Source organism: Empidonax traillii, unplaced genomic scaffold, assembly GCF_003031625.1.
Source record: "Empidonax traillii isolate 1590-97213 ecotype Southwest subspecies unplaced genomic scaffold, ASM303162v1 scaffold669:size348880, whole genome shotgun sequence".
NCBI lineage: Eukaryota > Metazoa > Chordata > Aves > Passeriformes > Tyrannidae > Empidonax > Empidonax traillii.
The window spans coordinates 273313-289385 of record NW_020955862.1 but is presented as its reverse complement, the minus strand read 5'-3'; the positions used below and the strand labels follow the sequence as shown (position 1 = coordinate 289385).

At 43.3% G+C, this 16073-nt stretch overlaps 1 protein-coding gene across 1 annotated transcript in view; it reads left to right on the top strand.

The window, feature by feature from the left end:
- Positions 1 to 764: 764 nt before the first annotated feature.
- Positions 765 to 16073, top strand: part of LOC114065499 (serine/threonine-protein kinase TNNI3K) — a gene marked incomplete at its 5' end in the record, with an annotated part of 40568 nt that continues 25259 nt past the window's right edge. Inside the window, 7 exons of the mRNA XM_027899464.1 lie at positions 765 to 1014; positions 1129 to 1296; positions 2279 to 2371; positions 11391 to 11499; positions 13469 to 13554; positions 15041 to 15138; positions 15636 to 15746. Of these exons, the coding sequence (XP_027755265.1) occupies positions 765 to 1014; positions 1129 to 1296; positions 2279 to 2371; positions 11391 to 11499; positions 13469 to 13554; positions 15041 to 15138; positions 15636 to 15746 (915 nt within the window). The remainder of the gene's footprint in view (positions 1015 to 1128; positions 1297 to 2278; positions 2372 to 11390; positions 11500 to 13468; positions 13555 to 15040; positions 15139 to 15635; positions 15747 to 16073) is intronic.

Here is a 16073-nt window from a genome sequence, read left to right as displayed (position 1 = left end):
TCAGATGCTGTCAGCAATGAAAACTCAGTGCAAAAGAACAAAGGCGTAGTTCCAACAGCACAGATCACGGTCCTTACTGGAGTGAGTCAAGAGTGCAAGTAAAGATAAAACAGAACTTTGTGGTGTGCATTGCTCTGATTAGGGCTGTTATCACCTGCATCGCAGCAAAGTCTCACACCCAGAAAGCAGTGAAGCTTTCAACTTTTTTTCTTAATCTTCTCTGTCAGAAGTTTACAATCATGAAAAACTATGGATTTGTTGAAAATTTTTTTCTAACTTCATAAACTCTTTGGTTTTTTTTCCCCAGTAGCTCCTATAGTGCTTCTACAGCTACTTTTTATTGTAAAATTTGTGTATAATGAGATCTTATCAAGGCAAACCCTCCTGTCATTCCCATCTATTTGTATTTGGTATCTGTAGTCACAGCAAACTCTGAATTCGGATGGAATCCGCAGATGAAAAACCACAATATCCACGGCAAGGAACCGCAGCCGGAAAAACCATCAGCTTTGTGACTCCTGCCAGCTGCTAACAGATAAAACACACACTGACGCCTGCGATGAGTCCGGGTGAGGTCCGCTAACCAAATCGCAGCCCTGCTCCGCGCTCACCAGCGTGCCCCTGGTGCTCCAGGTGCGGCCGAGGAGGCACCAACCGGCAGGTGTGGGCAGGGCTGAGTTAAGCAGGCGAGTTCGTGGGCGATTAGAATTCTGTTCCTGACTGGATTAACAACCCGGGCATCCACCTCCTCCTGCTTCCCCGAGAGCGCTCGGAGCGCTCCCGCGGCCGCAGCGCCGCAATCCCCGCCCGGAGCGCGGCAGAGCCGCCTCTCCCCGCCCGGTCGGGCGGGCCCGAGGGCTCCGCACCGCCCCCGCCCCGCCGGCGCATCCGGGTCGCGTTTTGCGGCGGCAGCAGCGCAGGTTCCCGGCCCGGCCGTGCCGGCGATGGGCGGGCGCAGCGCGGCGCGGCGGGAGGACACGGCCCGGCGGCTGGAGCGGTTCGCGGCGCTGCGAGGTGGGATGGGATGGGCGGGCGGGGGGCGGCGGGGCCGGCCCGCGGGGCTGCCGAGCGCTCGGGGCCGGGGCGCGGCCGTGCCCCGGCAGTGTCTGAGCGGGGCCGCTCCCGCAGGCGCTGCCGCCCGGCCCGGCGAGCTCTGGGACGTGGTGGTGCTGACGGCGGCGGACGCGGCGCAGGCGGGCGCGTTCCGGGAGCAGCTGGCGGAGAAGCTGCGCCGGGGGGAGCTGCCGAGGGGCGTCCGGTACCACGTGTGCTCCGACCCGCCGGGGCCCAGGATCGGTGCGTGCAGCTGGCCCGGGGCCGGGGCTGCGGGGGGCGAGGGCTCCGAGCGCCGGCCGCGCCGCTCCTCATCTCCCCGCGGCTCCGCCTCGGCGGGGGCGGGCAGGGCAGGGGTCGGGTCCGGGAAGAGCTCGGGGGGTCCGGGCAGGGCTCGGTGCGGCCGTAACGGGCAGGATGGGCGGTGGCAGGAGCCCACCTGGGGCTCCATCGTGGTGTTTGTGAATGGGCGTGCTGGTTATCCTGTACAGCTCCTCACAGTATGTCTCATGGATACAGAATAGCACTGGCTCGTGTGTTTTAGAAATTCATACTTAACCTGATTGCTTAAACAGTTTGATTATATTTTAATATATTACTCAGTGGGCAGCAAAACTCTCGAAACTAGCCTGACTGCCCATAATACCATCCTGTAATTCTTAATTGCTGTTCCCTTTGATGTACAAAGTAACTAATATCGGTATTATTTGCAGTGTAGAGTAATAGGCAGAGATTGATTCTCAGAAATCTGGCAGCTTTAACTTGTAGGTGCATAAAAAAAATATCCCAAACCATTTCCTTGTATCACAAACCTTCCTCTTTTCCATACTGTAAATGTCAGAAGTACTTCTGAACACTGCCTTGAGGCCACTAGTGAGCTTTTGTCTGACCTGTGTCCTACAGGAGCTGGTTTTTATGGCTGGGTTATGGCCTGTTCAATTGATTAAATGTTTCAAATGTTTGGCCTGTACAGAGGTGACTGGGAGAGAAAAACAGGGTTTTCCCGAGAGCTGTCTGCTCAGGATGCTCTACCCTGGGAGAGCACAGGCTTCCAGAGGAACTGTCCATCAGCTTCTTTGCGTGATCTTATCAACCACAATAGGGTAGAAAGACTGTCCCATCAGCACTGGTGTGGGAGGTTTCAGCTGGACACCAGTACACCTCACCTGTCAGAGCAGGTGTTATTGGAGCTCCTCTCACAGATACTAAAATATTTCTCCTTTAGGAAATGGTGGATCAACTCTTCATGTTCTTCAGTACTTGGAAGATCTGTATGGTGATCAGTGGGCTTCCTTCACTGTGCTGCTAATCCATTCTGGTAAATTCGATTTTACATTTCTCACTCTAAAACTGTACCCCTTTTTTTCCCTTCCTTAAAATGATATGATGACAGAGGAGTCAGAGTTCCGAAATACAGTTCCCTCAGAAAAGTCACCCCAATGTGTGTGATCATTTGAAATTAGGTTGATGCTTAGAGGATGTTACTGTCACTTCAGCATTTTTTCTCAGCACTCAAGTTGTTCCATCAAACAGTGAGAAAGATGTATTTTAGAGTGTCTGATTGAGTTCCTGCCTTGAAATACCCATTTTAGGGAATATGGCCCTCTCACGGTGCAGGGGACCTCGGGCTCCTTATACCTCTGGGCAGGCTGAGTACTTGCCTTCTTATCCAGTTAGTCAGGATACTTCCAGAAGTGGAAGAATGTAAATTCTGTAAAGAAACCAGGTGATAAGTTTCCCGACCAAACCTCTGCTTATTTGGCTCATCTCTGGATTAAAATTCCCATCAGAAGTGTGGGGGTCCTCCTCTTTTCCGAGCAAAAAGTAGGTGTCATTTGCTTTCAACACTTCAGCAACAGGCAGCTCTGAAACAAACTAAAGATAACAAAATCAACCACAATTTTAATATGAGCTATTTAAGGCAGAGTGGGTTTTGGACATAAGGTCAAATCTGCTTTGGGAAATGTTTGAAGAAGAATGATTGATTTCTTCACATCTGTCATTCTTTAAGGAATACTTGGTATGTGACCAAGCGGAGGGGTTTTTAATGCCTATGTGCACCTGTGAAATAGCTGTATAGGTTTAGTTTTTTGCTTACTTACATACAGTGTCTCTGTGTAACTAAATTTCTCTTTCTTTTCCAGGTGGTTACAGCCAGCGTTTGCCAAGTGCAAGTGCCCTGGGGAAGATCTTCACGGCCCTGCCATTCGGCGATCCCGTTTACCAGATGCTGGAGCTGAAGCTGGCCATGTACATCGACTTCCCCCGTCACATGAAACCAGGAATCCTCGTCACATGTTCGGATGACATAGAGCTGTACAGCACTGAAGTGACAGAAACCATCACGTTGGATAAACCTGGATTTACCGCATTGGCTCACCCCTCAGATTTGGCAGTCGGGACCACTCATGGGGTGTTTGTCTTAGATCCGTCCAGTTTTTCAGGAAAAGGAGGACTGGAATATGCATCTTGCCATCGTTTCCTGCACAAGCCTGACGTGGGGGTGATGCGGCAGAGTGGTGCAGTGTGTGTGAGGGGGCACTGCTCCTCTGGGAACCACGGCGACTCAGGGATGGCCTCAGAGTGTGTGTACACAGACAGCATATTCTACATGGATCACCTCACTGCAAAGCAGCTACTGATGTTCTATAAGCAGATGGGCACACTTTGCTATGAAATAGATGCATATGGTGACTTCCTCCAGGCCCTGGGGCCTGGAGCCACTCCAGATTATACCAAAAAAATGAGTGATGTCACCAAGGAGGACTTGGGGTTGGTGGAAGTGCGGCAGCAGTTATACTCCCTCCTGCGAGGAACTGCCCTCAATGTCATAGTCCTCAACAATTCCCAGTTCTACCACATTGGAACTACTCAGGAGTATTTGTTTCATTTTACAGCTGAGAGCAAACTGAGATTTGAGCTTGACTTGCTCCCTGTGGCTTTTAGCATCTTTTCTGACACAGCCAAGACCTCAGATCAGTCAAGCGTCATCCAGAGCATCCTTGAGCCCGGATGTGTGATAGGGCCTGGGTCTGTCATTGAATACTCCAGAATTGGGCCTGAGGTCTCGGTAGGGAAGAGCAGCATTGTTAGTGGGTCCTGCATAAATTTCAGTGCAGACATACCCTCACACTGCTTTCTGAGTTCAGTAACTGTGAAAATTAATGATCAAGTTGAGTATGTCACCATGGTGTTTGGTGCAGGAGATGACTTGAAAAAGACTGTGAAATTGCTGTCGGATGTACACTCGCTCCAGTTTTTTGGAGCCAGCTTAGCAGAATGCCTGGGCCTCTGGAGTATAGAGGCTTCGGACCAGCTCTTCTCCAGTGGGAACAAACGTCTGGGGCTGTGGACTGCCAGGATTTTTCCTGTTTGTTCTACTCTAAGGGAATCCGTTAGGATGTCACTGAAGATGTTGAATTCTGTGCAGCACATGTCACCTTTCAAACTGAGTGGCTTTCGGCTCTTGTCTGTTGAAGAAATGCTCGCCTACAAAGATGTAGAAGACATGCTGAAGTTTAGGAAGCAAATTTATGAGGAAGTCTGTCGACAAAGACAAAAAGAGAAGTCTGATTGTAGAATGAACTGTACTTGAACAAATCTGTTTTCATTTGTGGGTGATTGATTACTTCACAGTTTATAAGAATCCTGAGGAAAAAGTACATAGATTTTTTCTCTGATCTCACTGAAGTAATAATAAAGAAATTGCATTAACAGTGTTGTTGTAGCATAACATTAATAATGCAGCAAATGTGATAAACTGTTCTTTTGATGAAAGTAGTAAAATATTTCAGATCTGAAAGCACTAATTGGTGACTTTCAGGGAGTGCATGTTATTATGTCTTGTAGTTTTTGTCAGTAAGAATATGACACGGAACAAATTAATTAGAAATTTGATTGAAAATTGCTTTAAAAGCTTTTAAAGGGTAGAATATTAGCTCCAGCAACATTGAATAATACAACAATAACTTATGTTTCTCTCCTTTCGTGCTGCCTTTTTGCAGTACAATTTCAATTAGGAATAAGTAAAAATTATTACAAATGTTTTTAATTCAAGACATCTTAAGTATTAATATTTTTTCCTCTTTTATTTTGTAATTTTTTTTATTCTTGCCTGTTTTTCATCCGAGGAAAAAAGATTGGCATGAGAGATTATTCTCTCCCTTGTGACTCATGTTACTGGGTCAGCACCTGTCATCAAGACATACTGATTTATTTTTTTGTACTGGTAGTTGTTTGGATGCTTGCAGTGGGGTTGGACATCTGCCAGCTTTTTGTTACCCACAGATTGACTGATGTGTGCCATGTGAAAACCTGCATTTTGTATTTCTCCAAACTGAACTATTGGAGGCCTTAGAGTGAGGGTTCACCCTCCTGCAGGGCAGTGGAGCAGACATGGGACATGTTCACATTTGTGAGCAGTGTCCTCAGAGAAACACACAGTGTCTGTTCCCTCTTCACCTTCTCCACTCTCTGCTAATAAAGATAATTATGAAGTCCTTCTGTTTATAGTTTAGGTGCCCAAGATTTAGCTCCAAACAGATAAATCTGCTATTTTTAAGAATATACTGTGCAGTATAAGTGTGATTTGACTGTAAATACGATGCGTCTTTTTCTCTTGCATTTATCTCTGGGTTTTCATATTTTATTTAATGTTTCATGATGACAGTGTTTATCTCCCTGCTGACTGAATTCCCAAATGGCACCTTCCTTATGCCACCTACAAGGCAGCAGTGTTAACATCCCCTGAGCTTACCCACCCTGCTTTAACCTGCACCAGGTTTCTTCCTCATTGATAAAGAAACCTCCCAAGAGACACGGTATTTTTCCTGAGGATTTTTTCTGGGCAAGAAGAAATACATAGGAGCTAGATGTGGAGGTTGGGAACTGCTGGGGTTGACTTAAAGAAATAAGGAGAGTTTCTGAGCAAACAGAGGTTCTAAAAGTCAATAGTTTAACAATGGAAATGGCAGTAGGCTTGGGAACACTTGGGTCTAAGATATATGCATAAAGTCACAAAGTAAAAATAGTCATAGAGCATGGAATTGTGAGCATGGCTTGCCTGTCATCTGTTTGCATGATCTATTTGTCTATTGTTACACAAAACATTTTAGGAGAAGCAAATGTTTGACACAGACATTGCACCTTAAGCTGGAGAACAAACTTTGCTCTGCACAGGCTTCCCTGAGGGTTGCTGTGCTGCCAGGAGAGCTCTCTGGGTTTTTAGTAACAGCAAAATGCATCCTTTTAATGTGATTATCCACTTTAACTGTTACAGCTGCATTTGTTCTGAATTCCCTAAGCACCGTGCATTGATTTCATTAGTGAAAACAATCTGGATATAAATAGGAAATGGATTTGCTTCTGGCACATAAGTATTGGGAAAAGCGAATGAGGAAAAGCACAGTGACTGAACAGCTTTTGGAAAAGGTTGGGGTAGGCTGGGCCAGCAGCAGCTGCTGTGGTTTAGGGAGCAGTGTGCATTCCAAGATAAAAAACCCCACAGCTGGTCCTGGGGCCAGTGGGTGTCCCAGGCTCTGACAGCCTGCTGAAGGCACAGGGGACAGGGGAGAGGTGCTGCCCAGGGTGTTTCAGGTCTCCTCTCCTGGTGAGCTGAGTTTTTTATGCAAAGCTGTGAAGCAAGTGATGTCCAGCCCCAAGAACAGCTCAGAGCAGGGTATCGGGAATCACCTACTGGGAAATGAAACATTCAGATCTCTAGGCAAAGGTTTTAATGAAAAAAAAAATCTGTTGCAATGAAATAAGCAGGAAAAGATTTACCAGGTAAGAAATGTTGCACTGCTCTAAGTCTTTATGCTACCTCATGCTTTCCTCTTACACCGAATATTTTTTTCTTAAATTTAAAAAGTACATTTTGATCAATATTAGATCTGGATAATGTCAGAAGTCTTCATGGATTTACTCCACAGGTATTGAAATATCTGGATTTGTACCATTTTTCATTTTTAAACTGCAATTAAGTGTAACATAAAATATTATGAAAAACATTACAAATTATATTTCATTTTTACGAAGCTATATTGATTATTTTCCCATGTGTTTTTGTCTCACATAGAGCTCTGTCTGTGCTTATTCACAGACATTCTTGGACTCCACACTTGGCGATAAACACTTTTACATATATCAGCTTCCACTAATTTCTGCTGAGCCACAGGTAGTGTGCATTTGCCCATTAAATTTCTAATGCATCTATCATCTTGGTGGTCTTTCTTACTCTCAACAAAATGATCATTGTGGAGTTGGAGATTAGAAAGTTTATGGAACTATTTGGAGGAAATGCAAAGGAGAGCAGCTGGTTCCATTGAGTTTCCTGTATCAGCCTCAGACCAAAATCCGAGAGCCTGAATGAATCCCCCGCTTAATGGAACTCTTTCCTGTATGTCCCCATTCCTGGAGGGATTTAAAAGCCATTTGGATGTGACACTTGGGGACATGGGTTAGTGGTGGCCTTGGCAGTTGAACTCGATGGTCTCAAGAGGGCTTTTCCAGCCCAAATGATTCTGTGATCCTGCAATTCTTTGTAGCTCTCTATGAAGTGTGTCTGTTTTTAGCTATAACAATATGCAGTACCTACAGCAAGGACTGTGTTATAGTGTGATCAGACTCTTATTAAAATCAAAAAAGCCTGCAGACCAGACCCTTCCTGACAATAATAACCTGTGTCTGACATACTCGATCCGTGTATGTATTTTATCCATATTGTATTTACAAGTCCAGGTAATCTTTGTATTCCACAGTCTGCTGTTAATGTAGATGACAACAATTTTCTCATGCAACCAGCTGGGATAAACACATCCCAAGGAAATTGAGAGATCTTTGCAAGACCACCCAGTAAACCTTGACAGCAAGATCATAGTAATTCTGAGTTGCTGTTTTCCAGTACTGGGTTCTGAAAACAAGACCACCATGGCATCCTGGCCCGTGATTTTCCTCCAATCTGAGTATTGAAGGATGTAGTGCTGACAGTGCTAGGCAGGCAGGACATTCTGAGGATAGGATTCATCTACTGAAACCTGGAGCTTGATTTTGGTTAAGCCTCATTGAGTTTCCCAGACGGATGCAGTGTTGTTACATCCTCTAGATCATTGCCTGGCTCCATCTATCCCGAAATACAACTCGGCCTGGTACAGTCTCAAACAAAAAGATAAGTGTTTAATGATTTTATTCATGTCAGCTTTCTTTATTTAATTAGATTTTCTGTGTAGTGCAATAATAGGGCTCATAATGAACAATGTTGCAATAATTTCCCTGAATGCTTTGAGCACGTGGCATGGTGAGCAGAGGTTTGGCCCTGCTGTCTGAAATCTGAAGGGTTATTTCAGTGACCTTTTGGGGCAGGAAACTGAAATCTGAGAAACTGGGCACTTAAAAAAGAGCACAAGGGAAGGCAGCTGAAATAAAAATGAACAGCTGAGAGGAATCTCTGCCAGAAGGATTTGGGGAGCTGACGAAAGGAGGTAAGCTCCAAGGATCATCTGGATCTGCAGACAATGTTCATGCCTTGTCATGGTGTTTGTGCTGGAGTTCAGCGCTTCCAGCCTCTTCTCGTTCCTATATCTCAAATGCAAGAGCTTCATTTTCTGCTTTCTGCACATGTGGAACATGAGTCCCTGTGCAAAGGCCTCTATGGTGTTGTGAGAGCAAAAATAGCAGCACTGTTCTGCTGTACGCTCTGTTCATCTGCTGCCATGGAGGAGCCACTGCAAACACCTGCTCCCTTACAAGGGCTACAGAGTTCCTTCGTAATGGAAATATGAGTTATAAATATGTATTTTCTTTTAGTGCCCTTTTCATTTCCTGTGATGTATCTGAATGTCCCCAGTATGGCACTGAAATTTATAGGAGCAACATACAGCCTCTCCAAGGAAAGGATAGATAAGGATATGTTCTAATTGTGGATATGTTCTAATTGATTTGAAATAGTTTCAAAAGACTTGCTGCTGTAAAGCCTCCCTGGGAAGGACATTTAAAACCAGAAACAAGAATTATTTACACATTTCTACTGTTAGATTGGCCATGACACCTACACATTCCAAGCATAAAACTGCAGCAAAACTTACAAAAATTATTCAAATAAAGTTGTACAGCTCAGTATTCTGTGAATATCACATCTGAAGAATTTACTTGCTTACAAACATTACTCATGATGTTTTAGTGCTACTTGTGGAGATGTTTATTCAAACTGGCCTCACAAACAGCACAGTTTCTCAATCTTCTCTGTTTGCAAACAGGCTCTGCAATTATTATTCTTTTTTGTCTCCCCCCACCCCTCCCCCAGTTTCAATTATTCTGCAGCTGCTTCACCCAGCCGAGGATGTGAATGCACTGCTCCAGGAATTCACCTGCTGCCGGTGTGAGCAAAGCTGCTGTGTTGGCAGGGCCAGCTGACAGGATCAGCTCCAGAGCTGCCCTTCCAAGGTCCTTCCTTGAGTGTCCCCATGAATGAATCTTCCCCCACACAAAGGGTTGCGAAGAGTGAGTAAAAATATGGTATGGAAGCTGATGACTGCTTTTCAGTGTATTTTCATAAATGAGATGGTAGAAGAATACAAGTACTATGCAAGTTATTCTTGTAAAAAAAAAATCATCTGTCTCTTTATGGAAATTTCACACTTTACTTTATAAAATTGTTGTGTTAAACTGCTTTTTCTTTGCAGAATGAACAGGGCATTTCTAGGGCTCTGGGCTCTGTCCTGTTCCTGTCACAGCTGGCTTGGTATGGATGGGAGGAAAGTCCTTCAGGACTTCAGGAGAGGAGTCCCAGGGAAGAGACTATCCCATGGCAGAGGGAATACCGTGGGAAACGGGACAGCCTGAGAGCCTGGGAGCATATCCCCAGCTCTCCCAGTTGTTTGGCAACTGGATGTGGGGATAAGTTGCCAGGCTGGCGGCTTTCTGCACATATTTGGTCAAATGTCACAGAGCACATTGTCACAGCAGTTCAGACTCCTCTGAAATAGATCCTTGGATTCATGTGTAAATTTGTGCAAGTAAAGGGATGAGCTGTTAGTGCCAGGAGCTGTTGAGGTTGTTACAGGAGGTTTTATAGATGTGTGTTCTCTTAACATACCTGCATGCCTGAAATCCTTCAGAGAAAGCTGAAAACTCACACACAGAACTGCTGCCAAAGTCAATCAACACACTTTAAATGTGTGTATATATATTTATATAAATATACAGTAAAATATATATATAGGTGTGTATATTTACATTTCACTTTGTATTATGTATTGCATTCAAATTGAACTGAGATCATCCCTGGCCTCTCTGAGCTGGTGATCCCCAGCACTCCTTGGGTATCCTCACAGCCCACCTGGGATTCAGCTGCCTAAATTCCCTTTTCTCCACAAAATGAGTAACAAGCTGCCAAATTACCACTTCCCACCAGTTTTAACTGTTAACTTCATCCATTCAGCAAATGAAGGCAGGTGTTTGTGTGGGAATAGATGAGATTTTTAAGCAAGCTGAGTATGTGTTTTTTTTATTATTTTAGCCCAGTGGACAGCACGGGCTGTATCACCCTGTGCCATTGTTGCATGACATTCCTCTTGGCACAGGGTTTATTTTTAGCCAGAGACTATCGCAAGTATTTTTCAGCAGGACTGTCACTGCCCCTGAACAAGGAATCATATTACTGCAAGAACTTTGCTGAAACAAAGAAGATATATTGGACAAATGGGAAATTATAAATCTAGACCAACTCAGACTTGCACTGGTAACTAATGTCACTTTTTTACAGGCAATGTGCCACCCATCCCTCGGCAAGGAGCAAATGGTATTTCAGGAGATAACTCATTGCTGCTTTACTCTTGAGTTCAAGGCTCAGGTATTGTTCTTGACGTAACTCAGATACCGGCTGTGAAAGAAGGCAAAAAGCTACTAAACTAAATTTCTTTGAGGAATTATATAAGATCATATTAATTTAGATTATTATGTTGGTTTAACTCATGCTTCATTAGGAAAACCTTTACATTTCCAATGTAATTCCGTTTTCTGCTGTGTGTCTGTTTAGGAAATAAAAGCTAACAAATGCAACCTGAGCTTTAAATTTTCTTTTAAGTATTATTTAATATTAAAATATTTCTGATAAGGATTCATACATATGAGCTGTCTCTGAAAACTGTATATATGTGTCTGCATTGGCTCAGCAAGAACACTTTAATAGCTGTAATATTTTAAATTTAATAGAAATATATATGAAACTGTGCAGCTGGATGCTTAAAAATAAAGTGGTTTGGTTACTGGGGCATTATGATTTGATTTTTGGGGTTTTGTATGTTTTGAAGTGTTTTATCAATCAGGAGCTTTTGTTGTAGATGAATGGAAGAAGAAAGTCAGTGAATCCTATGCCACAGTCACAGAGCGGTTGGAGGATGACCTGCAAATCAAGGAAAAGGAGTTGGCAGAGTTGAAGCATGTTTTTAGGTAAAATATTCTGGGAACCTATTTATTAATTTCTTTCAAATAAGTATTTGCTATCAAACAGTATTTTCAGTTTCAGGTGTTTCTTATGGACGGAGTTTCTCGTGTATGGAATGCATGCTCTTTATGTCTATTTTTGGGAATACATCATCACAATGCTGGGCAGAGCCCCACAGCAGAGTACCAAAATTAGTGGCTACTGATTCTTAGTGCCAATGTTTTACAACAAACACTTATATGCTTTTGTAAATTAATTAGCTTTAGTGGGATTTCTGATTTTGCTGTGCACTTCTCGGTTTTGCCGATGTGTTTTTTTAGACAAGAATATTGCTGAAGTTTTACTCTTCAGATACAAATACAAAAACAAATACAAATACAAAAGCAGTGAATTCAAATTCAGAACTGGAATGATTTTCTCAGAATAGCACGTGCTCACAACTAGATTCACCCAACCAAGTAACACACTGGTATGTTCATTATCTTCAAAGCTCCGGTGCAGCAAACATTCAGCTCACGGACTGGGAATAAGTTGAGAAAATGATCAGACAAATCATTTCAGACATCAAAACCACCTGAGAAAACAGGGGATTCCAGTCAGAAATAAATCATAAGCTCAAAAAAGCCAGCCTAGCAACATAAATTATTCCTCGTGCTGAGTTTCAGCTGCCACAGCTATCACAGTTTGAGCCACTGGGCTTTCTCTGCAGTGTGCTGACCACTTCGGCTATGCTCCAGTTAAGTAGTTGCCTTATTTTAACCCTGTTTAGTAGTAAAAGTGATCATTTTAATAAATTGGAACCAGAGTAATCTTTATTTTAGATAAGCAAGACAAGGTAGTATATTGTGGAAGTGCTAAATATCTGAATTAGGCATAAGATTAAATAGAAACCCTTTCAAGGTTAGGAGAGCTCTGGTAGCTCAGCTCAGTCAGGCGCAGGTAAGTCTCAGTGTCAGCCAAACTCTTCTCCTTAGCTACAGAGCCCTACTCCTCTCACCAAAGGAGTGAGAATTAATGATCCTAGTGACATTGCAGTGGAGGAGTTTTTAAGTCAGGCTTGAGGAATCAATCAGTGATTTAATTTCCAAAAGCTGCCCTCACCCATGGGGAATGAGTTCAGTCCGATCTTCTGAGTATCTAAAATCCAAATATGGCCTCTCATGTAATAGGAAAAACTTCTGCAGCAGCAGTGGTTGATTTTGGAAAACTTCTTATTAATCCTTATATTTAAAAAATTCAGGACTCAGAAACTGGATGGTTGCTGGGAGATGAGTCAAGGAAGGTCATTTCCCTGATAGAAATGAAACAAGTAGCTGGTAAAGTCCCTGCTCTGAAGGTTTGAGTTATAAAAGTGGCAAACCCTGGCAGAAGAACAAGTTGTCAGCTTCCCGTTTATACTCAGGGGACACATGCAGGTCACAGGGAATTGTCCAGTGCCACAGAAATAAAACAACAGTTCAAATAGTAAAGAGTCAACATATCAGGAGCATGGCACTGGCACTCGTTGGGTAAAAGGTGTCCCTACTCTGTGCCTGTGTCTCACAGCTGTTTGTGCAATAGTTAACTAAGGCCACCTTAATAATAAACTGTCAGAATTTCTTTTCCCTAAAACCCAGTGAAGCAATGAAGTTTAAAGGAAGGAGTTAGGTAAAGCTGGGCCTTCATAACAGTCATTCAAGCTAGTTCTTGTTTTCAATATAGGCCTTTTAATTGCAGCTTTTAATATATAAAACTTTCCTTGCAATATTTTGCTACAAAAACATGAAAATGTTGCCAGTTTATAAGAATTCTAATGATTAAAATTGAATATCATTAAGAAAACAAACTGAAGCAACTGTAAACTGGATATAAATTCAGGCTCAGGCTCATGTCTCAAAAAAATTATTTTGAGATTCCTCTTTTAAATGTTTCCCAAATGCGAGAAGCTGCGCTGAAGGATGAGAGCAGTAATCATCTGTAAAATCCCTTTTTCAGCTCTGATGAAGCCTTCTGCAAAGTCAATTTAAATTACCGCACTGAGAACGGGCTCTCGCTGCTCCACCTGTGCTGTGGATGTGGGGGTAGGTATCTGAAACAGGATGATTAAACACTTTATTTGGATGATTACTGATTTTTTATGGATGATGGCTGTCAGGAAGAGTGTATTCTATGGGATTTTCTCAGCTAGAGGAGCATCTCTCATCATCACTCTGAGCTGCATTGCCAGGGGTTAAACTTAGTTACACTGAACCCCATTTCAGCTGATTCTTCAGTCCAAGGAAAGTTCTGGTTGATGATGCAGCGTGTTTTACTGCAGGTGTTCACTTTGGTCAAAATTGATTCTAAATGCATTCGTTAATCCACACCCATCACAGAGCATGGCTCCACCTTTCTGAGTTCTGTGCATGGTACAAACTCAAGGACAAGGACCTCATCGTAGCAACACTTACATACTTACACCACCAATTTTTCTAGTGTAATGAAAATATCTGTATTTTATTTCACAAAGATTAAAAGAAGTATAGCTCAAATGCTTTAGTGACAAATATCAGCTTATAGGGCTTTGGCAGATAGCAGATCGAAGTACACAAGAGAAGAGGGCAAGATTTCTTCTGGGATGTTCCATAAAAACACACTAATGGTAGGATTTTCCACTCGGATCCACACAGCTGCTCTGTTATCCACAGTGGTCATTAGTTCATGCACACACTTTACTCCTGTTAAACCATTTTTAGCAGAAATTGTCTGAGAGAGGCAAAGAGAATTTAGCCCTGAGGTTTCAGTGCTGCAAAGTACTGCCTAGCGACATGCATAAATAATTTGATCAATCTTAGTTAGATGTTACCATGAGGATAAACCTGATCCTGCACCACTGAAAACTGAAAAAAAGAGTGGATATTTACTCATCATTTCAGAGTGCAAGATCCTGTCCAAGTATGATATCAGTTGGTAGGATTCCTGAGAGGAAGTTTAGGAAAACACTAATAATTAGTTATGTGAACACTTGGAGGAGGGCGAGTAGCTACTAGATTCAACACGGTCTTAGGTTACTGCCTCAAGAATTCAGAAAGCAGATGCATTTATTGAAATGATCACTGTGCATCCAAAAGGTCAGAGCAAAGCTACTTGCTGTGCTGACCCAAAATGACTGTCACTGTAAGAAAGGTGTGTAGGGACAGCAGTGCTCCAATTCTGGGAGGGCAAAGGAGCTCAGTGGCTGAGGAACTAGAGATTCTGGAAGCACCTCCTGGTCCATGGAGCTCTTTGAAGCATGGTCTAGACATTAAAGGAGGAGCTGTTTCTCTAGAAGTTCAACTACCCTTACCAAATCCTTGTTAAAGTGTGAACAAGCAGCCACTACGTGGCCAGACCCACAGCTGTGTTGGACAACAGGGAGATGTTTCCATCAACCCGATTTCAAGGATTCACAGGATATATTTTATGCCTTGCCTCAGGTCAACAGTCAAGCTGCATGATTCTCTGTTTTCAAACTCACACAGGAGCTTCTTACCTCATCTGCACTTTCTTTCCTGTAACTGACTTTGTTTTCCACTTTTCTCTCTAAAGGCAACAAATCACATATCAGAACCCTGATGCTGAAAGGGCTGCGCCCATCCAGGCTAACAAGAAATGGATTTACAGCTCTGCACTTGGCAGCTTATAAGGTAAATTATTTTGAATCAAACTGATGACAGGGAATCAGAACTGAGCAGCTGATTTGTCTGAACTGTCTGAGGTCCATAGTTGTTACTTCTGGTGAAATATAAATTTTATATTTATAGTGCATTGGAAAATGCCCTATAAAGAGCCTGTGCACAGGAATTAGTGTGGGCTTTTGCAATGTCATCCATGGGGTGGGATACTGCTTTGGAATTACTGATTCAATCATGCAATGCAACTCAGTGTAGAGGAGTTGTCCAGTGCCACCATAAAATCAGGATTAAGGCATTTTTAAGACATAGGTTAGTATAGCAGGAGAGACGTCTGGTGGTGGGACAAACCTTCTCCCCCTCTCCATGCTCCCTGAGCCCCTGGGCCACGGCCGGTCCCTCTCCATCAAGGCCAGCAGTGTCACAGCCAGGGAGGCTGAGGCTGGTCCTGCTCGATTCAGCTGTGAGAGCTGTGTCCCAGAAATGATGTGGGTTAAATCTGTGGCATTTAGGACAATGTGGAGCTGCTTACAGCACTGTTGCACGGCGGGGCTGACATCCAGCAGGTCGGGTACGGAGCGCTCACGGCCCTGCACGTTGCCACCATCGCCGGCCACCACAAGGTACGTCTCTCTTTGCTGTACAGGACTTATATAGGTGAGTGCTAATATTAGCAGGTCATTCTATTTTGCACTAATGCCTTTCAAAACAAAACTCAGAACTATTTAAGTACAGATGGATTTTATTTAACTTTTTCCTGCATTTTGGGAAAATGACATCTGTGTATATATTTTTATATTGAACAAACATGCACAAAGAACACAGACCTGTTTGTACATCTCTTACCTTTCCATAAATGTCTTTAAAGTCTTGCGACTAGATAGTGTTGTTTCCTAAATATCAGAAGTGTTAACCAAGAGATATGTGATGAAACACTCACTCATACATGT